Consider the following 26,196-nt stretch of genomic DNA (forward strand, 5'->3'; position numbering starts at 1 on the left):
TCTTGGTCCACACTAAGCTTGGCCTGAGCCTGCGCAGCCTTGGGGCCCCTGCACCCTGTCTAGCATGTATGGAATCGGGGTAGAGGTCTGGGACAGCCGGTCCCGATGCCCACCCTGCTCTGGACCTCTGACCACCCTCCCCCTACTCCACACATGCACACACACATCAGCCTCAGCCACCAAGATTAACTTGTTCCCAAAGTGCCAGAGGCTGCAGCTGTGGGTTAAATTTAGCCCCAGAGACACTGGTGTGAACTGTTACGGGGCATTCTCCCACCATTCTTCTGAGTCACTTGTTTATAACCTCAGGCTTGGGGGGCAGGGGGGATTGGCGAGGGGGCCTCAGGCTGGGCCAGGACTGAGTCACCTCCCCGTTTTGTGATCTCAGTGACGTCACTGCCTGTCCCTCTGATCAGTGCTTTCAACCTGCTTGCTCACCCCACCAGCAGGTCCCAGAGGGGCACAGCACCCAGGCAGTTCCTGGAGGTGGTCCTGTCTGTCTTTCAGAAAGGGCAAAGGCTCACCCAGGGGCCTCCAGCCCGGCCCTGGACTGCAGGGCACTTCCAGTAAGAACCATCAGTGAGGAGACCAGGCTCTGAGAGGCTCAGCAACTTGGCCAAGTCACACAGCTGGCAAGTGGCTGAGCCAGGATTCGAAGCAGATCTGCCTACCTCCAAAGACTGTGGGAATCCCTTTCTACCTTGCTGCTCCTGCAAATAACAAAAAATGTCTGTTAGTCATAGTCTCATTTTCCAAAGACCAGGACAGAAGGTACTGACTGAACAATTAACTTATATTTATCAGATGACTCAGTGACATATTTTTAGATTATGATGAATTCCATGGTGCTCATTTCCTACCAGGCATTCTACTAGAATGTTTACAAGTGGCTCATCCATTCATCGAGAACCTACTGTGCACTCTTCTAAATGCTGAGGATTCAGCAGTGAACACATCGGGCAAGAATTCCTATCTTTATGCAGCTTACCGTCAGTTGAGGGAGGGGGCAACAGATAAATATATAAATATATACAGGGTGTCAGATGAGAAGTGCTATGGTGACAAGTAGCTGGGAAGGGGGCATGGGAAGTGACAGGTGGAGGTGGTCACAATTTTAAATGGAACAGTCAGGATGGACTCACTGAGAGGACTACACCTGAGCAGGTTCAAGCCAATGCAGAGGAGGTTTCCAAGCAGGGGAACAGCTTGAGCAAAGGCCCTGAGGCAGGAGTGCACCCCTCATGTTCCAGGAACAGCAAGGAGGCCAGTGAACAATGAACGAGGAGGTGAGTAGGAGAAAAGGGCAGAGAGGTTGTGGTGGGGTATCATGTCTGGCCAGTGTACAGACTTAAGGTTTTCCCCTCAGTGAAATGGGGAATCACTGTTTATTTTTAAATTATAATTATGGGAAATGCATGTATTTCCAGAGAGAGAATGATATACTAATCTCCCATGTACCCAGCATCCCATTTCAACAACTATCAAGTCATTAAGTCATGGCCAATCCTGTGTCATCTCTGCCCCACCCACTCTGTTCTCACCCAAGGACATGCCCAGGGATCGGATGTGGGAGCGAGGAAGCATGACTCCAGGGCTTGTAGTTGAATCAAAGGAAACTGTCATCTCACTTCATCCTTTTAAACGTTACAGCGCTAGGCTTCTCAACAGAAACGCACCAGCATCTAAAATTCTGAGGGCAATGATTTCCAGCCTGAATTCTGGACCCAGGCAAACTCATTCCTGTGTCAGGGTGAAAGAAACAGTCAAGCTCTTTGGAATTTAATTCCCTGAAGTGGTCCTGAGGAGAAGGTAAATTTTAGGGTTAAGAAAAAGGAGTCCACCAAGACATAAACCTTCTAGAAGTTAAAGATCTCTTCAATGAACTGAAAGGGATACAGTCTCAGCAAAGTGGGACAGGGAACCACTGGCTGGGGGATGTTGTTAGGCAGTTTCTCAAGTCTCCTCATGAGAGCTGGTTGCAGGGTGCACCCCAGGGTCATCTTGCTGCACGGCTCCCTGGTTACAAGAGTGATGAAATTGATGGAACACCCACCGCATTTGCACATATTGGACGGAAAACTGAATTTATAGCAAAGGGTTTGGGAACGCAGCAGTGATAAGCACATAGAAACCGAAGCAAATCACGTTTAAGAGAGACAGAAGTAAAAAGCTGTGCAAGAAAGGAAATGGAATCATATTCTATTATATGGCTTGGTTGAGATCAGTGTTTACACAGTCATAATAATGTACACACTAAATATTACTCTAACCCCAAATAATAATATAACCATGCTGGAAGGAAGGAGGAAGGGAAATTGTGTGCATAGTGTTTGTGCGTGTCATGGGAGTGATGAAGAAATACATCCATAGCTGATGCCTAAAACTGAAAAAAATCAGGAAAGTAGCGTTGGAGGTGTGCTTTTTGTGGGCATGAGAACACCAAAAATACCAACTGAATTGGAACTGCTCGCCTACCGGGAGTTGGAGAGGAGCAGGTGCAGGGGACTGCAGGTTTTTGTTAAAAAACGAAAGTTCTAGAAGTATCAATATTTGGCTTCTTCAACTATGCCCAAGTAAAACTTTCATTTTAAAAAATAGATATTTTCCCAGGGATTCTATAGAAAACAATGCTTGTGGCATCAGGCCATTGCTCACAGCACGGTGGGGCTGAAGGGAGGAGGCCATGGGGAGAGGCAGCAGACCACAGACGGACGGGTAGAAGAGGGGAAACAGAGAGAAGCTGAATCCCCACAAGACACTGCAGGAGCAGCCAGGACCACAGGCCTGACAGCAAGCTTCAGTTTTAGGGTGACTTGAGCGAGCCCCTGTTCCCTTCAGAGAAGTGGGACCGTGTGGAAGGCAATGTCCCCATCCTGGGGATTTGTACCCCCTCTCTGGCTGGTTAGTGAACCCACCCACCAGCCTCCTCTCCTAGCCCTTCCCGGTTATCCCCCTCTCCAGGTATCTGGGACCAAGTGCCACATACATGGGGGCCTCATTCACCACGTGTCACCACAGCCTGGAGTTCTATCCCGCACAGAGCCAGCGCTCCAGTGAACTAATTCATGGAGGTCCCCAGGGAGAACTGCCTGCTCCCTCCTCAGAGTCCGCTACCTGTCTTCCATCTGAGATGTCCTCCCGGGTGCTGACATCTGGCTCCTTCAGACCTCAGCTCCTGACCCTGGATGTTCCCCAGGAGCCCAGCCCACCCTCAAGGGAGGGAGACGGGGTGTGCAGATGCTCGGGGCACGGGTGTCCATGTGGTCTTCGGCCAAGCTGTCAGGTTCCGCGCTACCCTTGCTCTGGTCCAGGTCTCTTCAGCCAGTAGTCAGGGCGGCAATGTGTAAAGAAGAGGCTGGGCCAAGGGACAGTTGTACTGCCTTTATTCCCCTTCACTCTTCTCCTCACCCTCCTGTTGTCCCCCACACGCTCTGGGGCTGTGGGGTGGCCACATAGGGCCAGACATCAAGGGTCCACATGCCCGGGCACAGCCGTTCTGCCACCGAGCCCCCCTGAGGGGTGCCATGTTGGCCGTGGTGGAACGCATCAGGGTCGGAGGCTCAGGTTCTGCCCCCGGCCCGGGTTCCTAGGGCTCACCTCTCTGGCCACTCACCTCCAGCTGGCCCAAGACCAGGGAGTACAAGGGGAGCCGGGGAGGGGGCAGGCCCAGGTTCTGGGCTTGAGGTCTTGGCCAATTGGGCTGAGAAGTCCAGCTGGACAGAGGGACGCCCTGGCAGATCTCCAGTGGGAGGTGATGATCCCAAGCCCCCTCCCCACCACCAGCCCTGGGAAGTGGGTATGGTGCCCAGTCCCCTCGCTCCAATACCCAGGTGCTTGTTAATTTAACAATTAAAAAGGAAATGTAAAAGCTGGTAAAACAAGAACCCCTATCCATACTGGCACTGCTGAGGTACCATTATTGCTTCAGACCCTTGTGGTCTGGCCAGAAAGGAGCTCCCACCAACACTGGCCCAAGGGGAAGAGAGCATTTAGCACCGGGGACACAGGGTTCCTGTCCCCGCTGGGGTAGGGGCCTCCCAGGAGAGGGGTTGGCCGTGCCCACCTACAGCTACAATGACCATTTGACCAGTGCCCAGCCTGCTGTCTGGACCCCTCTTGTGCCCTGAGAGGGGAAGCGTACAAGGACAGGAGACCCAAGTCCTGGGACAGGGTCTTGCTACCAGCTCCCCACACCCATCTCCAGCCTCTGCTTGTCAAAGTCTGGCCTCATGGACCAGAGGCGCAGCCTGGCCAGGGCCCCCTAGGCTCACTAAGGCTGCAGGGAGGGCAGCAGGTGACAGGGCCACCAGCCCCTATGGGAGACCCCAGCGTCAGCAACAGGGGGTGGGAAACTCATTGGAGTCCCAGCCTACAGCCCATTCGGGGAGATCAGACTTTTCTTAGGAAAATGTGGGCCAGCTCTGAAGCTGCCAGGCACTGGGACCAGAGGTTAGAAATAGCAAAGGGAAGGGGGGAGCAGGGAGGGGAGGACCCTGAGGACGTCATGGAAGCCCAGAGATCAAGGGGTGCAGGAGAGGAAAAGAGCTACAGTAAAGCAGGAGCCTGAGAGGCGCAGCACTGACCCCATAAGAGGCTGGAATTCCCAGCCTTGGTGTGGGGGGAGCCTCAGTCCTGGGAGCCAGGCAGGGAGCTTTCCCCTCTCGGGGAGGGGACCACTTTTTCTCCCCAAAGGACAGCAGGGGCGTCTGAGGGTGCGTACGTAGACTCTGGCTTGCACTGTTCCTGCTACAGCCCCAAACTCAACCGGGCCAGGGCACTGCCCCCTCTAAGCCCAGAGAACCATCTGGGCTGTGTGGCTTGGATTCTAAATCCTCAAATCACTCGGGCTCCTTGGGCTTGCCCACATCTGTACATAATAAAGTGCTTTGTTTATTGATGATTAAAATGTCCCCAGCCCCCTGCCCCAGTGCCATGGGCCTTACAAGGAGGTCAGAGGGGTCCTGACCCCCTCAGCCCTTGGGCTGGTGGGGCCAGTCCCCCCAACCCGCCCCCTGGGCTCAGGCCTCTTCCCACTCCAGCCATGCTGGGAAGGTGGTGATGCGGGGGCAGTCGAGGGGTTTAAGGTGCAAAGAGTATAACAGACAAAACTGTATAAACACAATAGGAAAGAGCTTAACTAGGAAACAGGTAGCTTATGGAACCTTCCTCCCCATTTCAAAGGCAGGAATAGAGACGTTAAATGACAACGAAAAAGGATGTCCTATTAGTGCTGGCCTCGTGAGGGCAAGCGTTGGGCACAGGCTGGGTGGGGCTCTCCCGGTACCCCCGACCCCGACCCCCAGGGCCTGATCATGCAGGCTCCTCGCCCCACCCATGAGCAGAGGCGCAGGAGGGACGAGGCCGCTGGACACCAGCCAGGGGCAGGCTGTGGCCAGGCCCAGGGAGTGGCTGAGGCCTGTGCTGCCTTCCAGGAGCAGAGACAGACGCAGACACAGACATCTCTAGCGTGGGAGATTTGGCTGGGGCAGCTGCTGAGGGATGGGCTGCTCCGTGAACAGCTGCCCTGCCCCCTGCCCCACTGATAGCACCTTGAAACCTCAGAACATCTGCCCGAGCCTGCTCCTTAGGGCCCCAGCCCCTGGGGTCCACCCATGTGCAGGGGCTCCTGGGCTGCAGTACCTGGGGGCTGATGCTGTGGGAGCCAGCCCGTCTGCCCACCCAGGGCCCGGCCCACCACACCCTGAGGCCCGGCAGCTCCTGGGGACATCTTCCCCAGGACCCAGGGCCCTCGGTGCAGCCGGGAGCAGGTCGGGGATGCCATGGGGAAAGCAAATGCCTGGGGTCCAGCCCCCGCCCGCCCCCCTCCCCACGGTGCGCAGCTGCAGTCGGTGCACCTCGCCACGCACGCCCACCCCACACAACCCCCCGGCGTCCGGGCCCAAGTCCCTGCCTCGGCATCCGCAGCCCTCACGGTGGGCCCACAAGTCCTCCAAAGGGGGACGGCACCCCAACTTTTCCCCAAACCCTCCGGGATGAGGGGCGAGTGAGGGGGCCCAGGAGGGGCGGGGATGAGCAGCTGAAGGTGACCTGGGCTGGGCCTGGCCACGCCCCTCTGGCTGAGGCCTCGGCGGAGTGACCAGTCACACCTGCTCCCCAGGTCCCTCCCCACCCGTACCTGCTGCCTCCAGCGCCCCCCTCACCTGGAGGGGGATGCTGTCAAGAGTTTCCTCTCTTGTCGTTTTCCTTCACTTCCAAAAAACAAACAAACAGACAAAAAATAAAGGCTTCAAGGAGCCGCTGAAAGGGGGCACTTGGGAGTGAGGTGTCCTCCGCCAGCTCTGGGGGCTGCCAGCCTGCACAGCCCCCAGGGTCAGGGGCCCCGGGCAGAGCGTGTCCAGCCAACTCCGGAGGTGTTGCTCCCCCCGCCCCGCTCCACGACGACGAGTGGAGGGTCCTGGGCCCCGCGCAGCAGGCAGGCAGTTAGTTGTTGGTGTTCAGCCTCCCGCCGGGGCTGTCAGCGGTGGGGAAGAGCGGCGGCGGGGGAGGCAGGGTCTGGGGCAGCCCGGGCAGCAGGGGGAGGGCCTGGGGCGGGGCGGGGGGCAGGCCCGGGGCTGCGGGGGCGCTGTCGCCGCCGGCCAGGGGGTGGCTGACGCGGAAGCACTTCTCCTTGTGCGCCTTGAGCATGTTGGAGAAGCGGAAGCGCTGGCCGCACACGTCGCAGGGGTAGGGCTTCTCGCCGGTGTGCGTGCGCCGGTGCCGCTTCATGTTGGGCCGGCTGGTGAAGCTCTTGCCGCAGATCTCGCAGATGTACGGCTTCTCCCCTGCGGGGTGGGTGGTGATGGGCCGTGGGGAGTTGCTGGCGGGCTGCTACGCCCCCCAGCCCCCCGCCCCGGGCCAGCCTCTGGGCGTCCACGGATCCATCCCGGGCCCGGCCCTGGCACTGTCGGATCCTCGCCACCTTGGGCCAGCCTGTACCAGCCTCGCCCGACCTTGGGAGGCAGGGAGGCCGGTGCTGAGCCTCCTAGCGGAGAAGGGGGCCCGGCCCGGTGTGGAGTTCCTCCCCGTGGGGCAGCCGTACCTGTGTGAGTCTTCATGTGCTCATCAAAGTACTGCTTCATGTTGAAGTCCTTGCCACACCACTGGCACATGAACTGCTTGTGGCCGATGTGGATGCTCATGTGTGACCGCAGCTGGTACTTGTACTGGAAACGCTCGTTGCAGTTCTGAGGGCAGGGTGGAGGGTGAGGGGGTGAGACCCGGCGCAGAGTGGGGAACAGCCTTCAGGGAGGGAAGTGCTGGCCCGAGACCACAGGGCTGTGGGAAGGACTCACATGGGGAGGGGCTCCTGGGCAAGGAGGTGTGGATGCAAAGGCCAGCCGAGGTGCTCCTGGGGTGGGGCAGTGCACGGGCACAGGTGGAGAGGCCATGGGCATGCAGCGCCCAGGCAGGAATGGGGCTCAGGAAGTGGGAAGAGGCCACAGAGTGGAGGGAGCCCTCATGCTTAAGGCCCTCCATCCTTCCTCCTGGTCCAAAGGCCCCCCTCATCCCCACCTGCAGCTCCATCTCTGATCTCTCTGCCTAAGATGCTCCTTTCTCCACCTCTCCAGAAAGCCTGCCCCATGGTTCCAGCCCATGCAGACTTCCCACCCTGAACCTTCGGAGGCTGGGTTAGGGTGGGGTGGCAGGGGTGTGGGGGGAGGTGCAGGTGGGCAACCAGGTAAGGATGGAGTGGGAGGCAGACATCAAGGAGGGGCCCCTCTCTTTCTGCATCCTATACTCCAGTACCCCAACCCCTGGTTTTTAAGCAGCTGCTGCCTCTGATCCCTGCCCCGTCCAGGATGGCTCCCGGGGCAGGAGGAGAAGGGAGCTCACCTCGCATCTGAACGGCTTCTCCCCGGAGTGCTGCAGTGAGTGCACCTTGAGAGACATGCTGCGTTTGAAGGACTTCCCACAGGTCTCGCAGGTGAAGGGCATGTCCTTGGTGTGGGCTACAGGGCAGGCACCATGGCCATGACATCTCGGGGGGACCCATCTGGCTCCTCCCAGGGGACCCCTGCCTGACCACCCCCCAGACCCAGCCCAGATCCCGCCTCCCAGGGCACCACCTACCCTGGGGCCTGCCCCATAGCCTCTGTCCCCCAGGCGAGGCCCCTTCCCTCCCGGCTAGGTCTCTCTGTTTGGTCAGACAGGCATGGAGGCCCTCTTGGTTCTTTAGCCTCTGGCCTCACTCCCAAAGCTTCGGGGAAAGATAGAAGGATTTCAAGTGGACTGGCCTCGGCTCAAATCCTGGCTCAGCCACCGGCTCCCTGCATGGCCAGTGTGTGCCTCAGTGAGCCTCAGCATCCTCTTCTATAAAAAGAGGGTAGAGTGGTCTTGCGCCTCCAGGGTGGCTGGGTTTTACAGAGGGTGGCACCTGTAAAGGCCTCAGCCTTGGGTCCCATGCCATCCAGAGGGAGTTAGTTACCTGCGCTCCTCCCAGAACAAACTCCAAGGAAGATCTGGGAGGAAGCAACTGGAGACACAGAGGGCCCCCCTCAGAGTTCAGAGCTGGGGAATCCAAGCCCAGGAAGGACCACCAATCCTGGGTTACCCAGCATGCTTCTGGCCGATACCTAGACCCCGGGGTCCCAGCTCCCAGTTAGTTCATGCTGGAGGCCTCTAGCACTGTCTGGTAGAGAATGGGGGTAAGGCCTGGCCAGGGCACACTGCCCCTCCTTGGCTACCCCTCCCTAGAGCTCCAGGCCCCAAGCGGGCAAAGAAGGGAGGGCCACCTGGACACCAGACTCCCACCTGGACACCAGACTCCACTAGACTCCCACCTAGAGGGGAGGGAGAGCCATGCCCAAGGCAGCAAAGTGGCCCAAAACACACTTGGGGGCCTCCTTGCCGTGTCCAGGTATGACCCCTGGGGGAGGGTTGCACTCAGAGAAGCCTGAAGCCCTATCAGAGGCACCGCTGTCCTCAGACTGAGACTGGGCCTGTGTCAGCCCATATGGCACTTCGTGTAATTTAGAAAAAGGTGCTCTGGTGGACACAGCCCCATGTCAGGATGCACAGCCTGGTTGGCAGTGTGCTAGCTGGATTCTGGTCCCCACCTGCCATCTTGTCCAGGAGTCCTTGTGCCATGTGCAACCTGCCCAACTATGCATGGCAGCCCTGGCCCCAGAGCCTGTCCAGGACACACCTGCCACTGCAACCAGCCCCCCACCCCCTACCTCCCAGCTACGAGGGGCCTTCTCACCCCTTCATATTGCCCTTGGATTGTGAAGTGTTTCCCAGAACACCCAGCAGCTGGCCCGCTTGGACCTCAGGCTCCATCCCTCACCAGCCTGGACTTACCGACCATGTGCTTGCGCACGTGAGCCATGGTGTAGAACTTCTTCTCACAAATCTCACAGGAGAACTTCTTTTCTGCGTAGCCGTGCACAATCTTATTGTGCTCGTGGAGGGACCAGAGCTTCTTAAAAGCTTTGCCACACGTCACACACTGCGGGGTGAGAAGACTTTAGGCCCTGGGTCAGGACCATGTGACCTAGGACTAGTCACTGCCCCTCTCTGGGCCTCAGTTTCCCCACCTGAACTGTGCTGGAGAGAGAGGCCTTGATGTCCAAGGACCAGCCAGATGTGATGTTCTGAGAGCTGGGGGTGGTAACTCCCTAAATACTTACCCACCTACCCACCCACCCAGGGTGGGTCCCTCATCCTGAACTCACTAGGGTCAGGGGCCACCTCTTCCAGGAAGTCCCTCCTCTGTGCTCATTTCAACAAGGCATCTTTCTACAAAGAAGAGACACAACTGGCTGAAGGACCACAGTGGGTGAGGAGGCTACTCGGTTCATGGAGAAGTCCCTCAGATAACAGGTCCTGGCAGAGCTGGGCCATTACCTCTGCTGCCTCCCCCTGCTGGGACCCATGCCCTGACACCATGGAGATCCCCAAGGAGACAGATTCCAAAGGACTGGGGACTGTAGGAGGTACAAGGGCCTATCAGGCAATAGACGGTGGCGGGAACCGTGAGGGCCACACTCCCCCCCTCCTCTTCTCCTGGGCCCTTGTCCTACCCATCCCTGCAGCAGGCCAGGGCTCGGGCAGAAATTGGGTCAGGGTGCCCAGGACAGAAGAGGTACAAGCGTCTTTCCCCTTCAGGAGGGAAGCTCAGGTGTGTGCGCACGGAGAGTCAAAGGGCAGCCCAGCAGGCAGGCAAGTGGGAGCGTGGGCAGGAGGGTGGGGCAGGAATCCAGGTAACCCCCAGATAACACTTTCTCCACAGGGCACTGCAATTAGCAATTAGTTCAGGCAATTAGCACCCGCCTACCTACTGCCCCCCAACCTCACTCCCAGTCAGAAAAGGCAAAAACCAGCCTGGCTGGCCCTGTGCTGCCTGCACCCTGAAAGGCCGGGCTGGCCCAGACTCAGGCTGGCTCAAGGCTTGGCAGCCAGCCCAACTCCCCTGTTTGGCCCCGGCAGCCCCTGCGCTTCCCAAACTGCTCATCCAGTCCCTTTTCCCAGGCCCAGGCCAGCTGGTACCTCCAAAGAGCTGAATGCAGGGGTTTCTTCCTGCTCCGCTGCCCCTTGCTCCTTTCAGCCTTTGCAGGAAGTGGGAAATGGCACCCCCTTCTGGGCAAACCCCTCCTCCCCTCATCTGTCCTTTTGCGCAGTGCACAGTCTGAGAAACTATATGTGGTGGCCCTGTTGGCCTTGCGGCAGCCCAGAGATCTACTAAAACACTGACTCATCCCTCCTCAGAGCTGGCTGTCCCCCAGCCTCACGTGCTCAGACAACTCTCATCCTCTCATCCTCCCGAGTCCGGGCTCCCCTCTGCCCCTCTGGCCAAGGGTACTGTTTGTTCTACCCCTATCTGCACGTCTCTGCACGTGCTGAAGCCCAGCTCCATCCACCTCCTCCAGGAAGCTCTCCCTGACGTTATCCCTTGAGCTCTCACCACCTTGGGCTCACCCTTGGGCCTGGGCTGGTCCCACTGTCCAGGGGGCCAAGCCTGGTCTCTGCAGACTGTGTGGGCAATGCAGGCAGCAGGACACTGGGTGCCCAGGGCCCAGTTCCAGCCTGGCCCAGCCTGGCTGGCTGCCCCTGTGGGCCCCGTGAACCCACCCCGAGGCCCACCTGGATGTTGCGCTCGCAGTCTGTCTGCCGGTGCAGCAGCAGCTCGCTCTCTAGCAGGAAGCGCTTGCCGCACTGGTCGCAGATCTGCATGCGGCTGTGGGTCACGTTCATGTGCTTCTCCAGGTACCAGCGGTTGTTGAAAACACGCGGGCACTTCTGGCACGGATGGTGCTGCTTCTCCTCCAGCTTCACCTTGGCCCCCAGACCGTCAGCGGCCTGTGGCCCTCGGGCTGGGGCAGGAGCCACTCCTGCAGGTGGCTTTGGCCGCTTCCCACCCTGCCGCCCAGCCTCCTCAGGCTCAGGGAGGCCCCGGCGCCGGGCGGACCGCGTTGCCATGCGACTGTGGGGAGGGGGGTCTGCCCCGCTGCCGCGGCCCCCCGGCCCCTGCCTGCCCCCCGCCCCCCCGTCCTCCTCCTCCTCCTCCCCCTCCTCCTCCTCCTCCGAGCTCTCCTGGTCCGGCTCGCTGTGCCCTTCCTCCTGCTCCTCCTCCTGGTCCGGCTCGCTGTGCCCCTCCTCCTCCTCCTCCTCGTCCTCCTCTCCCTGACTGCCGCCCTCCTCCTCCTCCTCCTCCTCCTCCTCCCCTCCACTGCCACCGCCCTCCTCTTCCTCCTCCTCTTCCTCCTCCTCCTCCTCGTCGGCCTCCTCCTCCTCCGAGTGTCTCTGCAGCCCGTCCTCCCCGCCCAGCACCATGGTGGCCGGGCCTGTGGCAGCGCCCGGCTTCCCCTCGGGCCCTGTGGACACGTGCAGCGTCTGGTTGTTGAGGTTCACCTCCACGATGATCTGGGACTGCTCCCGGTGACCGTAGGCGCCGGAACCCCCAAGATCCTCCTCCAGCTCCTCCCCACCCTCCAGCTTGCACAAGCTGGCCGGGGGCCGGCCGGCCTCCTCGACGCCACCCTCCTTCTCCTCCTCCTTAAAGAAGGGCTGAGCCGGCCCGATGGTGGCAGGCACCGTGCCACCTGTGGCCCCAGCCCCGTCCTCAACGCGCACCGAGTAGGGGTCAGGGCCCTCACGGGCGTAGATCTTGGGCAGGCCCGGGGCGTCGGCCTCCTGCTTGATGTCACAGTAGTAGGGCGGTGTGGCCGGGGTGCAGCTGGTGGCCGGCTGGGCAAGGGCCACGGTGCCGGGGCCTGGGGGGCCGAGGGAGCGGGCGTCCAGCAGCTCCTGGCAGGACGCGGCAATGTCGGCCATCTGCAGCAGCGAGGCGGCGCTGAGCACCTCGTGGACGTTGGCCGCGTTGACCAGCAGCTTGGACGTATAGATGAAGTTGAGGATCTGCTGCAGGCCGCCGGGCGCCAGCGCCTCCAGGGACAGCTCCACGCGCTGCAGCTGCTTGTTCTGGGTGAAGAGCGAGTGGAAGAACTGGCTGTAGGCGGCCAGCACACCCTTGTGGGCCGGGAAGACGCTGCGCTGGGGCACCAGCACCAGGTCCACGTCGCACAGGTCAGGCTGGAAGAGGCGCTGCTCGTTCAGGCGGCCCATCAAGCAGGCGAAGTGCAGCGCCACGTCCTCCACCAGCGAGAACTCGGCCGCCGGTGAGTCCGTCGTCTTCTCAACCAGCAACTGTGGGGCAGAGGGCACAGGTCAGGTCAAGGCCATCTGGGAGGTGGCCACCCACCCATCACTCCTGGTTCCATGTTACAGGGAAGGTGCCGAAGCCCAAGCAAGGACGAGGGGGAACCAGGATTCAAGCCCGAGTTTGCTGTTCCTCAGAGCTCAAACTCTGGTCGTGACCTTCGGAGGCCGCATGTCAGCTCCTGGGTCAGTGGTTAACTTTCCCTGGCCTCCAGCTCTTCCACTGTGAAATGGGAGAAGTGGTCCCGGGAAGGGGAGGGGAAGAGGAAGAAAGGGGAAGGAAAAGGTTCGAGGGTGATCAACCGCCCAGGTGGGCCAGGAGCCTAGGGGTTTCCTGGGATGCGGGGCTTTTGATGCTAAAACCAGGGCTGACCCCAGCAAACCAGGACTGGGTTGTCTCCCCAGAAGCGTCCCCAGAGGCATCCCTTCAGCGTTTCTGGGCCCCGTGGATTCTCTCCTCCACACTCACTCACATACAAATAAAGCCAAGCCTGCCTAAGCCCAGACAGCTCAAGAACAGGTCAGGCTCACTGGCTCACTGCTCTGCCTCTGGCCACTGCACCCCTGGGGCAGCACCTGAGGGGATCCCTCAGCTCACCCACAGCGGCCCTCAAGGTCTAGGCCTGAGGCCTTGCAGAGGCAGAAACTTTTGTGAAGAAATCCAGGCCCATGGTCCCGCTGCCCTGTTGGAGGAGGCTGGTGAGGTCCAGCCGTCCCCTCCTCCCTCAGCCAGAGCTTGGGCCAGGCTGCCGCCTGTGGCCTCAGGCCTGGCGGCAGCAGCTCCCCACCACAGAAAGGTTCTGTAGGGGCAAAGGACACAGCTGTGTTACCTGTCCACCATGCTTGAGGCAGGAGGCCCCTAAGGCTTGTCCCAAGCCCTGTTCCCTCTAGGCCCCCAGACCCCAGGTCAGGTGTGGTCCAGGCCCAGAGGTTCCGAGATGGCCTCATCTTGGAGGTCACACCACTGGGGGCTTCTGGAGCCTGAGGGAGGCCCTTGAATCTGATGGGTCAGATTCCTAGACCCTTGGACCACATCCAGTACCTGTGAATTGCCCAAAGTAATTATTCCTGGTCGCACCACAGCGGCTTCCCCAAAAGGTGGGCAGCACAGACAGGCAGGCTGCCCAGTCCCTTGCATGGGTCCAGCGCACAGCAGATGTTCAATTAACATCTGTCGGCTATCTGCCTGGCTGGACCAGCCCCGCAGGTTCCAGGTTCTGGCCCTCCTCAGGCCCTGTCCAGCTAAGTCAGAGCCTCCTACATTTGAGAGTACCTTGCTGCACTGCAAAGACATCAGCTCCCTGACCCCGTGCACCTCTCTGGAAGCCCTGGGATGAAACCCCAGTCCTGTGCATCCACAGCCCAGCCCTCCCCTTCATGCCAGTCCTTCCGGTCACCTGAATGAGAGGATCTGCCCTGGGCCTCGGGATGAGCCTCAGGGAGCCTCCAGGGGCCACCTGCTGACAGATCTGCCCTGGGTTTCACCCTTCACATCCAGCAGCCCAGGACAGCACCCATGCGCTCTCTCTCTCTCTCTCTCACCACCATCTCTCTTGAGTTCTCCCCCAACGCCTCCATCCCCCCAGCCAAGAAGCCACCCATCTGCTCCTCTGTCTCAGGGCTGCTGGCCCGTCCAGGCTTGACCAATCTAACGGGGATAAGGTGCCAACCCCCTCCCATCTCCATCCACTGACTCATTCTGATTCATCTTCTGGGACCAACCCCTATTACATAGATGGGGAAACTGAGGCTCAGAATGGGAGGGTCCCACAGCAAGCAAGAGCAGAGGCCCTAGAGTCTTAGCTCTGCTAAGGCCACCCAATCTGTGCTGGACTAGACACTATTCCACGTGGAAGTATTTCTTGGCCTTTAATGACTTAAAAAGCAAGATGAGGCATCTGGGGACCCTCCCACCCAGGGGACCAGCTGTGCTTCCCCAGACCCCATCACCACCTCCAGCAACCTGCACCCTCCTTCCCAGAGCTGCTGCCACCTGCGAGTCAGTGAGGGGTCAGGGTGCAACTTGGCTGTAACAGGGATTCCTCAGGGCCTCCAGGGGCCAGGCAGTGGTGGGGAAGTGGCTTGGATAAAGACTTGCCAATGTCGGACCTGTTGTGGGGTACCCACCCTAGGGCACAGGGTTCTGGTCCATTGCTCCCCCTTCACAGAATGCCCTCCAGTGCCTGCCTGCCATGGGGCAAGGGCAATGCCCGACACTTCCCTTGTGCAGATCTGGTCCCAGGATCCAGTGAGGACCCCTCTGGCCTCAGCAGGGGACGAAGGGTTAGTCTAGGGGGTAGTGCTGCCCCAAAGACTCCATTTCCAAGGCAATGCTCCCAGCCAAGCCAGCACCATCCTTGGCCCTTGAGGGGCCCAAGAACCTTACAACCAGGCAGCCTGACTGGACTTCCTTGACCGGGCACATAGATGCTGCCTAAGTCCATAACTGGCAGCCCCTCAGCAGGGCGCGGCTACCCCCTAGCCTGGTACCTCCCACACAGGGCCACCAGCTGTGTCTGCCTCTCCAGCCAGATGTGCTAGTTCCCTGAAGCTGCAGATGCCCCTCCCCATCTGGCTGTGCCAGCTGCAGCCACACACCCCACCCCCAAGTCCAGGCCAGCCCAGCTAAGATACAAGACCAGGGGAGTGGTCAGGCACTTCCGTTGCCAGGGCGTTTCATGCCCTCAACCCTCCCCCCAAGCCAGGCTGGGGGAAGGCCAGGTGCCAGGGACACCTGCCGAGGCTGCCTTACCATGGTCAGAGCCTTCTACTCCTAAGGGGTACCCTGCCGAACTGTCACGAAACCACCAGCTTCCTACCCTGCCCTGGCATCTCCCTGGAGGCCCTAGGATGAAACCTGGGCGTCCATCTGCACACCCTACTCCCATGTCAATCCTTCCATCGCTGGGCAGCAGTGGGTGGGCCCAGACTGAGCAAGGGGGCACAGGCTCATGACGTCCAGCCTCCTCCTTTTAGGGAGGAGGTGTCTATGCCAGCCTCCTCTCAACTCAGGCCATCCGTCCTTTCCGAGAAACAGGCCCAGAGAGGGTGGGAGACCGGCCCAAGGTCACACAGGAGTTTGGACCGGAGCTGCAGGCGTCCCCCACATTCCGCTCGGCCCAGGAGCCCCGAATCCCCAGGCAGGGCGTCTCCAGCGCCCACGTGGCCCAAGGCCCAGGCGGGAATCCGACCTCCTCCCTCCCCCCATCACCCAGTCCGAGGGCGGTGCCGTCCCGGGCTCAGAGAAGCGCCCCCCTCCGCCAGTGCCTAGCAGGACCTCAGCCTCTCGCGCCCGGCCCCCAACCCCAGGAATTTAACCCCTACCCCGCCGACGGCCGCGTCAGAGCGCCGCATTCCCAGCCCGCAAGGACCCAGAGAAGGGGTCGGGGAGACCCAGAGAGGGGTAAGATCCCTCACATCCCTCCACCCCGAGCCGGCCGGCCGTGCGCTCCAGAGGGCAGAGAGGGCAGGTGGGCGGATAAGCGGGGGGACAGGCAGGGCCTTGCGTACCATGGTGCCGTGGCGCTGGGGGCTCACAGGGCCCCGCGGGATCGCGCTGCCCCCGGCGGCCGGGCCGGGGCCGCTCCATGAAGCGCTGCGCTGGGGGCCGCCCCCGCGCAGGGCCCCGCGACCATGGCCCCCGGGGGCGCGGCCGGGCGGGCGGAGGCGCAGGGCCGCGGCGAGTCCAGCCGCCGAGCAGCTGCGGCCCCAGAGCCTCGGGCGCGGCGGGCGGGGGGCGCGGGGCGCCTATTGGAGCCCGCGCGTCAGCTGGGGCCGCCGTCTGGACGCTTAAAGGGCCAGGCCGCCCTGCGCGCCGGCGAGGGTCGCGGACACGCGTGGTGCGAGCCGTCCCGGTGCAGCCCGCCCCTCCTCGGGCCGCCGGACCCCCTGGCCAGGACCCGCCGCTCCTATCCTAGCGGACGGACCCCGGCCTCACTCTCCCGCGCCGAGCCCCCTTTCCTCCGGGAAGTTCGTCTCGGAGTCTAACCTCGGTGTCCTCCAGCTGCGCCACAGAGGCGGGGTCGGAGTAGGAGGCGGCCCTGAAATCGGGAAGCTGGGCTCTCCCGCCCCCCGCCGCCCCCCGCCGCCCCCCCCCCCCCCGCAATCAGCTGCAGAAAAGGCTTACACCTGCTCCCCTGAGCGACCTCACACTGAGGGACCGAACACCCGTATCCTAGCCGCGTCACCATCCCCACCCTCTGGCCTGGGCTGCTCAGACCTTAGGGTGAGTCTAGGATCTCCAACTAGCCTGGCCGCCCCCCGCCCCCGCCCCACCCCAGGACAGCTCAGGGTTTGTTTGGTTCTGTGCCTCCAGGACCTGGTTCTGGTCGACCCCTACCTGGTGGCTGCCTCTGGCTGCCCAGGGCCGCCCAGAGCAGGAGATGCGAGAACCCGTACCGCAGCTGCACTGATGAAATCCTTTAATGTGACAGGCCCAGAGGCCCAGGTCCCACTGTGTCCCCCAGCCGTGTGGCCTGATGGCTGCTGAGAGGCCGCCTTGCTCCGTCTCTGCTGGGGAGATGCAGCCAGGCCTGCGGAATGCTGCTCTGGCATGGACACCAGTGGGGGCTGGGGGCCGGCTGTGCTGGCAGGAGGCTGCAAAGGAACACTGCCAGGCTGAGCAGGCAGCAGGGTGGGGACCACAGGGTGCTGGGCCTGGCAGGGTCTAGGTGGTGGCTGGGCCGCCATTGTGGCAAGGGGGCCTCTCGTATGGCCCATGTCATCATTCAGATGCCTTTCTGTGCCCCCAACTCCAAGCTGATGGCTGCCCCATCTTTGGTCACTCTCACATTGCCCCCATCTGCAGTACCACAGAGCATCCCCCATCCCTCCACTCACATGTGCACTTGTGCTTACACACCCGCCCATGCCCATGCCTGGCTGAGGCAGTGTCCCCTGAGTACGCCACCTTACTCATGAGTGGGCAGGGACTCTGGGGCCTGTTCAGAGTGACTTGGTTCTGGGTGCCAGGGAAGGAAATGGAGCAGAGGCCAAGATCCCCGGCAGGCGCCATCCTGTAGTCTGATGTCTGTCCTGTGAAACTGCAAGGGCCTCCCCTGAGGCTGGGATGGGTAGGCCCTTAAGACAGGGCCATCCCAGGGCCAGGGAGAAAACATCTCACGGGCCAAGATGGGGGTGACCGAAGAGCGCCAAGAGAAAGAGGAGGAAAACACATGGCCAGATGGAAAAAGAGATGGGAAGAGAGGAAGGGGCACAGATGGGGACATGCCCCCAGAGAAGGCCACTGCAGACATCGCCGTGGTGGGTGCAGAGACAGCTGGCTCAGCTCCCAAAGACCTCAAGCTGAGGCCGGGCCAGAGCAGCCTGCATGCCTGACCAGCCCATCACCTCAGGGCTGCCTTCCACTTCTTCCTCCATCCCAACCCACTTCCTCTTCTGACTCAGTGGATCCTTGCACGGACCTGGGAGGTGGTAAGAGAGGAACTGTGTACCCATTGGTGGGATAAGGACAGTGAAGGTACAGCAGGACAGATCACACAGCAAGACACCAGCGTCAGAAGCCAAGAAAAGGGAGGCTGGAGCAGTCTCCCCCGCAGGGTGGGAGGAGCCTGGCAGAGAGGGCTGCACAGGACACTCCTGGGCCCACTTCCCAGCCAAGGTTTGGCAGGGGGTGTGGCCAGCTTGACCAAGGTAGGGCTGCTGGCCCTTTTGGGATTGGCCTTGGTTGCAGCAGTCAAGCCAAAGGAGGGGCTGGAGGTTGGGTGAAAAGGGAGGGAATGGGGGCTCAGTCTTCCTGAAGACCCCAGCTGTTCCCTTTTCTTCTCTGGCCTACAGCCCATCTACTGTGGGAACCCCAGGACAGAGCCAGCTCTGGGAGAGGCTACTGGCACTTGGGTCACATGAGACTTGGCAGGAAGGCACTGTGTGAAGAGCTCAATCTGGTGGGCTCAAATGGGGCTGCTCAGAGCTGATGACTGAAAGTTGAGTAACACTAGGGCAAAAGGAGAGGAAGGGAACTCCAGGCAGAGAGAACAGCACCTGCACAGGCCGGAAGGGAGGGTATAGTTTAACATCTGCAGGGAACTAGAGGTGATTTGATGTAGCCGAATCCAGATTCTCATCTGGTGGGAGTGGCCGGATGGAGATAGGCAGAATTGTTCTCTTGGCCTTGGAAAGGGTCATGCCACAGGATCTTCCCCTCAGGGTTGGTCAAGGCAGGCTTTCTGGAGGGTGTAGGGTGGGACCAGTTATCGGGGAGGGGGATCCCAGGCCAGAATCGCATGCCACAGGGGCAAGCCAGGAGTCTGTGGAGACAAGGGCAGGGCTGGAGGATCCTCAGACACTTGGGACTGGGTGCTGGCAAGGTCGGCAGAGCCACACCCCTGCCTCTAGAGGCCAGCTCATGGGTTTTCTCACAACTTCCCTAAGCTTCTAGACCAAACTTCTCTCCCAGTTCGGAGAGGAAGAGACTCAAACCATGCTGTGGGGCAGCACACGTGTGCGTGTGCGCAGAGCAGGGCTCAGCCTCCCTAGGCGGGGCATGGAGCTGGTTAACTGTGATGGGGGAGGGAGCAAAGAGTGGGCAGGGCCAGAAAACAGAAAGGGACATCGCAGCATGGGGCTGGTGGGGTGGCAGGGAAGTTCCACCTACCTACTAGGTGCTGACCCAGGGCTCTGCAGGGTCGGGCAGCACGGATCTCTGGGTGTGGGGTTGGAGGGGGGGGTGGGGTGGTGGTGGATTGCTCCTGTCCTGAGCTCAGCACTAACAGGCTACAGCTGTAGGGGGGTGGGGCCCTAATTCAAACCAGCAGGTTGCCCAGTTCCCTCCCAGAGCATAAACGTCATGGCCTAGGCATTCAGGGCCTCCCTGGCATCTATCAGGATCCTCTCCCACCCTGCTGGTTCAAGGGGCCCTGGGCCTCTCACTAGTGATTGAGCCTGGCCCTCCCTGTGAAACTTGTGGGACAAGCACTCTGATCTTGGAGGCAAGCCCAGGGGCTAGTGTCCCTGAACAATGTGTGTTTAGTTCCAAGCATTTAATCCTCACCACTCCTAAGATAGAGGAGTTGTATTATAAAGGTCAAGCAATTTACCTAGCTATCCGCCTAGAAGTGTCAGAGTGGAACTTGAACCCAGGCAGTCTGACTCAGGCCCCAAACCCTTAAGGACTGTGCCATAGAATAGTTGCTCATAGAGGTCTTTAATTTCTTCAAAATAAAATCAGATTGGGCCAGTGGGATCCTTCTTGGTCTTTCTCTGGGAATCTGGCCTGGTGGTAGAGGTTTTAGTTGCAGGAGACCCTGGGGGACCTGAGACTGGGAAGTTCCAGCCCAGAGCCCGATCCCGTGGGCTCTCTGGGAGGCTGATTCATCTCCAGACCGGCCCAGGAAGGGCCGAGCACCCCGGTTCTCATATCTGGTTGCACCCTCTTTCGGGGTTTATGAGCTGAGAGACTGACAGTCTAAGGACCATTAGCCTCATGTTGCAGAGGAGGGTCAGGCCTCCAGATGCAGAACACAGGTGTCCGTCCTGAGAGCTTGGGTCACATTTTCTACCCCAATGTCCTCAGGACTCTGGGCTGGCGGAAGAGACGCAACCCTCCCCAGGCTAGTCTGGGTCCTGCCGACTATGAAACTCGGCTCAGGCTCTGGAGCTGGAGTCCGATAGCTGTAGGTGGTGAACAGTGGGTCTGGGGTCTCCAAGTGGCAGAAGTGCTTGGCCCAAGCTTCGTGTAGCCCCACTGGAGGCCTTCTGATTTACGGGAGCAGAGCAGGCAGGGGCGATGGAGCACTACCTCTACCTTCTACTGAAATCTTTTTTTTTTTTTTTAAACATCTTTATTGGAGTATAATTGCTTTACAATGGTGTGTTAGTTTCTGCTTTATAACAAAGTGAATCAGTTATACATATACATATGTTCCCATATCTCTTCCCTCTTGCATCTTTAAAGAAAACCGTCCATGAGAGCCTCTTGCTCCTTTGTGTGTGTTGCCCGGGTGGGCTTTCCTTGCCGCACGCTCATCAGGCGCTGACTGGAGCTGCCTAGGGTCTGTCTGCAAGAGTGCACGCGGTCTTCTTCCAGGGTGCCAGCTCTTCTCCCTGACCTTTACAGCGTCAAAGAACTTCTCCCTGCTGAGCGGGAGTCCTCTTGGCACTCTGCCCAGTTCATTCTATCACCAGTGCCTCATGGGATTCACCTCTCCCTCTGGGCAGTGGCAGAGTGGATTCCCTCTCCCAAAGACCAGCCGTCTGAGCCCAGGCTCTTCCCACGTGAGCCATGGCTTCCAGCCCCTCACCTGGCCACACAGTTTGTGTCACTCACTCTGCACCGGTGAAGCCTCCTTTCGCTTCCAAACAGTGATGCCTAGCCAGTGTTCATGGTCACTCGTGAGAGGGGCATTTCCCCTGAATTCTCTTGCCAGCTAATTCAGAATAGAAAAAAACCAGTCTTTGACACATTTCCTCCCAATACTGCCCAGCTGATCAAGACGATCACTATCAGAATTTGATTAAAGATCCTTGTGTTCTCTAAAAAATAACACCCTAAAGGAACCTCACTTGGGGATTTCCCTACAGCAAACAGACTCTACAATTTCATTTAAATTTTAAGGCAACACATCCAGATTTGCCTGTTTTCAGGAACTGCCGGACTTGGGGGTTTAGTGTTAACTTTGAAAACTGAACCTCTGCCAATCTTACTGTGTGAGGTTATGTTGTATTCACTAAGAAAGTACAAATCCCTTTGAGTTCTGAGGAGAATAAAGTTAATTGTACTTGTCCTGCAAATTCTCATGTGGATGCTAAAAATATCACCATGAATGTTTTCTCCAGGAGAGAGTGCTATGTGCCTGCCTGGTGAACCACTGTTAGGGAGGGACAGCGGAGGCTGCAGGTGGCGTAGCAGGTAAACATGCTGTCCCTAGGCAGCATCTCACAGATGGGCGGGGGGACGTATTCCCTCCTCAGCAAAAGCATCTGTTATATGCAGGTCACCTCAGCTGGATGACAACAGAGCCTGGAAGAAACATGGAGTTGGCAGGGGAAGGAAGACCAAACACCATCAATGGTTCTCTGCGTAGGTGAACGTTTCTGCCTGAAGTTCTCTCTAGCTCCACCTCGTGCCCTACCACTAATACTCGGCCAGAAGACGAAAACAAGCCACAGACAGATGAGATGAAGTCTCTTCACTGGCTGGGTCAGCAAGGAGACTCAACGTCTCCTTTTCCATTTCAGAAAGACTATTTGAAGTCTGGATGAATAAAGAAGGATGAAACATGCACAGACTCAAACTTAGACTAAGTATATATTTTAATTTCTACAAGGCCCCCCTTTCCAGTTTTAGGGAAATTTAAATGAAGTGTATACAAATCAGACATTACCAATATGTACAAAAGTATTTTCTACAGTTTTTGAACAATACCAGCTATATCATATTTCATTTGCAGTAAACAGGACATTACAAAAAGAGTCCAATAATGCATTGTCTATTAAGAAGCACAATACACATAATTCAATTTTATTAAAAAATAATTTAAAATACAGAACAATCCCCTTTATGAAGAAAAGCTATTTCTGTAGTCCATTCAGTAAACACACAAGTTGAATGCTGCAGCTGAGGGCTGTTCTTTTCCATGGAGAAAACAAACGAGGCTTCTAGGGCCCACCTTTTCAGGGTAAAATTCTACCCACAGCACAACAGGCGAAGTTATTGCCTGTGGGAGGCAGAATTCTAAAATGTCCCTCCCCCTATTTCATGTCCCAATCCCAGGAACCTGTAAATGTGATACCACTTCTGTGACTATGTTCTGTGGCACAGCTGACCTTAATATAGGGAGACTATCTCAGTGGGCTTGATCAAATCACACGAACCTTAAAACAGAGGAGGAAGGCAGAGAGACCTGAAGCATGAGAAGAAGGCCTCGATGGGCCATTGCTGGTTTGAAGACGGAGGGAAGCACACAAGAAGGAATGTGAGCAGCCTTAAGGAGCCGAGAAAGAGGACCCCGGCTGACAGCCAGCAAGGAACTGAATACTGCTAACAACCTGAATGAACTTGGAAGCAGATTCTTTCCCAGAGCCTCCATAAAGGAATGCTGCCCTGCTGACCCTTGATTTCAGCCTTGTGAGACCCTGAGCAGAGAATCCAGCCATACTGTGCTGGACTCAGGAGCTACAGAACTGTAAGCTAAGAAACGAGTGCTGCTTTAAGCTGCAAAGTTTGGGGTCATTTGTTACACAGCAGTAGAAAACGAATACACTGACCAAAGGTAACTCTTCTTAACGTAATTAGATTTGGCAGTTTTTGTTTGGGTTCTAAATGCAGTTTCTTTCCACTGCGTATTATTAAAGCAATATTCTCCTCTGCAGGCAACCTTTGAAAACCCTTCATATGATCGCACGTTTGTTTTGTATTCACTATCAAGTATGTTTGTTTGACTTAGGTCCTATTTTCTAATGTATTCTCATCTATCAACTTGGCAAACAACTGGCCACTTAACCCTGTTTATGAACCTTTTATGGGTGATGGTTTTAATATATCCAAGGTCACCCCTCCATCCATCAGGGGTGGTCAGATCCCTCCAACTGAGGGCTCTTTCCCACTTCCCAAGTACACCAGGCAAGCCCTGGGGTAGGATCGCACAGAGTTCTGCATCAAACATCCAATATGAATTTCTTCTGCATAACTGGATTAAACTGGCACTAAGGTGATTAAGTACACTTGGGGAAAAAACTCAAACTAAAGGTTAAAAAAAATCTCACCAGTTTTTACAGGTCAAATCATTTTTGCAGGAACCACCCAAGACTGTGAAAGTGTGTAATCTATGCAGTACTGCACACCCCGATTCCCTGTCTGTTGTCATAGGTTTACCATCTCACACAAGGCTTCACTGAGTCAGTGCAGGCCACTGAAACAGGGAAACATGCTGGCGGGTGCGGAGAACAGTTCAACTGCTCTTGCATCTGCCTCTTACTTGAAAGACTTAAAAGTAAAGCCCTGCAAAATGTGCCCAGGATGGTGGCAGGGAGATCTTGGTGTTACTTTTGAAGTCCACTCTCCAATCACGTCCTCCAGGGGCACACGCATCAGTTCTGTGCAGCAGACCCCAGTGGCCACACAACCCCATGCCAATCCTGCCCGCTCCATGGCCCCCAGCCCACACCTGTGCTTGAGAGAGGCCCTCCAAATATTTAAAGTGAATAGAGCTTAGAAGGACCCATGTTTGGTGCCAATGAATTTTAAAAAATTCATTTCTCTCTCTGACGGAATTCCAATGTACAGTATATAAGAATAATGCACCAAAAGGTACCAAACACCAAAGCATAAACTGGAATAGAATTGTTTTTTTACAAACCGAACTTCTGATAGTATTTATTAAAAAGCACATAAAACATTAGGGCTTTAGAGACAGTGCAGGTATTTATAGTTAAGGCTGATTTACTCTTCTTAACCTCACCCGCCAGCCTGAAATAATACAGTGGGCTGTATGGTGACTACTTTCCTGATCCTCTGAGACAACAAAGAAGTAAGGAATGAATTAAGAACCCCAGAGCCACTGCCTTATACTCCTGGCTACCATTAGTATCAATTCTGGGCAGTTTGTTTTTAAGAGCACACATGTATAAGGTTCTGTGTAATTGGTATATAAGTATTTGGTCACCTTTCACAGTTCTCCTTCACAGTTCTATGCTTGGCAGCATATATGCTAAGACCTTAAAAACGGGCAAAAAGAATCTGTATTCTAAGAAATACATGAGATGGAGAGAAATAATCTAGCTAAAATAATATTGCAAATCATATTTAAATTTCATGATTTCTTGATTCAAGAAAATGAAATTCATTTCCATAGTTGGCTACTGTAAAATGTGGCATACAAATATTTTTAGGAGACATATCTGTATTTTAAATTCTACGCACATGTAAATGAACAAATAACAATAAGTGTCTATTTTTCAACTTCATCTCTAATATTGAAATAGAACAACAGACTGCCATTAAGTTTCGTAGACTTTTAAGTTACCAGATATTTACAAATAAGATATAATTTGTATCAAAAAAAGGGGACACTTTCAACTATATCTGCTGCTTTCACTGGGACTCCGGTGATGAGAGTAACTTCGGTCACTTTCACTGTCAGAGCCATAAGATCTACAACTCCTGTATAACAAAACAAAAACAGAAATACCTTTTAATTGTCAACCCTTTGAATTCCTCTTGTAGCTTCTTTTTTGATATGAGTGGCCTGAAAGCAAGTGGCTTGAAGAGGCACAGCAGTGGGTTGGCGAGTGGGGTACTGACTGTGGCAATACTGTGGACTTTTCAAAGATGTCAATGACAGATGGTGGTAATACCGAGGTTAAGATAAAATAAAGAAACTTCTTGGGGAATTACTTGAAATCCACTCATATATGTGAGAATAATTTTCCATGTTACCCAAAATGAACATCAATATTTAATCAGACTGAGGAAGTAAGGGAAAAAAGGCCCACAAAGAGAGTTTCATTAAAAGACAAGGAAATCAAAATCAAATCAAAATGGGAGCCCAATGAGGGGTGAGGCTGAGGTGGGGCAGGGACAGGACCACTGGGAGAGTGAGTCAAGAAGACTTGGTTATGGTCACCATTCAGTTATTTCGAAAAATATTCAGAGAGAGCCAGTCACTTTGCTAGATGCAAAGGGCACACACAGAGTAGACTATGTAGAGTTCCCTGGGGCTCAAGGATAGTATAGAATAGGGGGCAAGATAAATAAAGCACATGAGGCGGGAGGGCAACATATGTCAGAGTGAGCAGTCAGGAAGGGCTTCCCTGGGGCAGTGAGTGGGTTGCAGTGGAGACCTGCAGAGTAGGTGAGAATTGGCTATTTCAAGAGGCAGGAGGGGAGATGGTGAAGTGGGCATGTGACTCTCTAGGCAGAAAAAAAAAGGTTCCAGAATGTTAGTGCAGGGAAGACAGAAAAGCCCAAGCTGGAGTTGGCAGGTGGAGAGGCCTCCATGCAATGCTGAGGAGCATGGACCTGCCCCTGAAGGCAGTGGGGCATCCTTGAAGAGTTTCAAACAAGGGAGTGTCCAGATCACACTGATATCCTACAAGCTCGACTGACTGTAGTTGTAAGGTACGGGGGAAGGGTAAGACCAGAAGCCACCAGGAAAGGGACATTACAAAAAGCAACCCACAAAGACTTCTGCAGTATGAGCCATATGTTACATAAAACATATCTATAAATACATATAATATATAAACATTTTTAACCATATAAACTGCAATCCTAAGTGATTATTATATTTAATTATATGTTACATTTTAAAAAATATTACCTTTTTAAAATTTAAAACACTGACAAATTGGCTGTTAGTTCTAGCAAGCAACCCTATTTAAAGAATGGGCCATGGTTTGAGTGGCCTTCTCTCTTTATTCCTTCCAAAAGAAATGTTTGTCCAAGGATATGTGAATATTTAAAAATCCATTTTAGATTCAAACATTAACAACCACCAATAAATATTACCCAGCAACTCTTAATACAAAGGCCACTTTCAGTAACTGCCTTTGGGGTGATGAAGTTCAGGAAGAGAAAGAAGT

The 26,196-nt window shown here is 56.4% G+C and overlaps 2 protein-coding genes and 2 long non-coding RNA genes across 12 annotated transcripts in view; 2 read left to right on the forward strand and 2 right to left on the reverse strand.

Moving 5' to 3' along the window:
- The first annotated feature begins 924 nt into the window (after positions 1-924).
- On the forward strand, positions 925-6,230 carry LOC118903831. The gene is made up of 2 exons (XR_005021875.1): positions 925-1,286; positions 2,962-6,230. It is a non-coding gene; the product is annotated as an uncharacterized LOC118903831 (long non-coding RNA).
- ZBTB47 (zinc finger and BTB domain containing 47) lies at positions 3,369-17,137 on the reverse strand. Of its 2 annotated transcripts, none has more exons than XM_036869299.1 (6): positions 16,997-17,137; positions 11,083-12,645; positions 9,301-9,448; positions 7,834-7,949; positions 7,040-7,184; positions 3,369-6,782 (listed from the first exon to the last, which is right to left on the reverse strand). In XM_036869299.1, the coding sequence occupies exons 2-6, from the start codon at positions 12,562-12,564 to the stop codon at positions 6,442-6,444; spliced, it is 2,232 nt and encodes a 743-aa protein (XP_036725194.1). In that variant the 5' UTR covers positions 12,565-12,645; positions 16,997-17,137; the 3' UTR covers positions 3,369-6,441. The 2 variants fall into 2 exon arrangements, with proteins under 2 accessions (XP_036725194.1, XP_036725193.1); XM_036869298.1 differs by lacking the exon at positions 16,997-17,137 and adding an exon at positions 16,168-16,311.
- Positions 15,880-22,985, forward strand: LOC118903830. The gene is made up of 2 exons (XR_005021874.1): positions 15,880-16,060; positions 21,608-22,985. It is a non-coding gene; the product is annotated as an uncharacterized LOC118903830 (long non-coding RNA).
- The window catches only part of NKTR (natural killer cell triggering receptor), a 49,399-nt gene continuing 45,116 nt past the window's right edge, over positions 21,914-26,196 (reverse strand). For all 8 annotated transcript variants that reach the window (XM_036869290.1, XM_036869288.1, XM_036869296.1 and 5 more), the window contains one exon: positions 21,914-24,775. In XM_036869290.1, the coding sequence (XP_036725185.1) occupies positions 24,688-24,775 (88 nt within the window). In that variant the 3' untranslated portion in view covers positions 21,914-24,687. The remainder of the gene's footprint in view (positions 24,776-26,196) is intronic.

The sequence above is a fragment of the Balaenoptera musculus genome, chromosome 11 (genome assembly GCF_009873245.2).
Source record: "Balaenoptera musculus isolate JJ_BM4_2016_0621 chromosome 11, mBalMus1.pri.v3, whole genome shotgun sequence".
NCBI classification, from domain to species: Eukaryota; Metazoa; Chordata; class Mammalia; order Artiodactyla; family Balaenopteridae; genus Balaenoptera; species Balaenoptera musculus.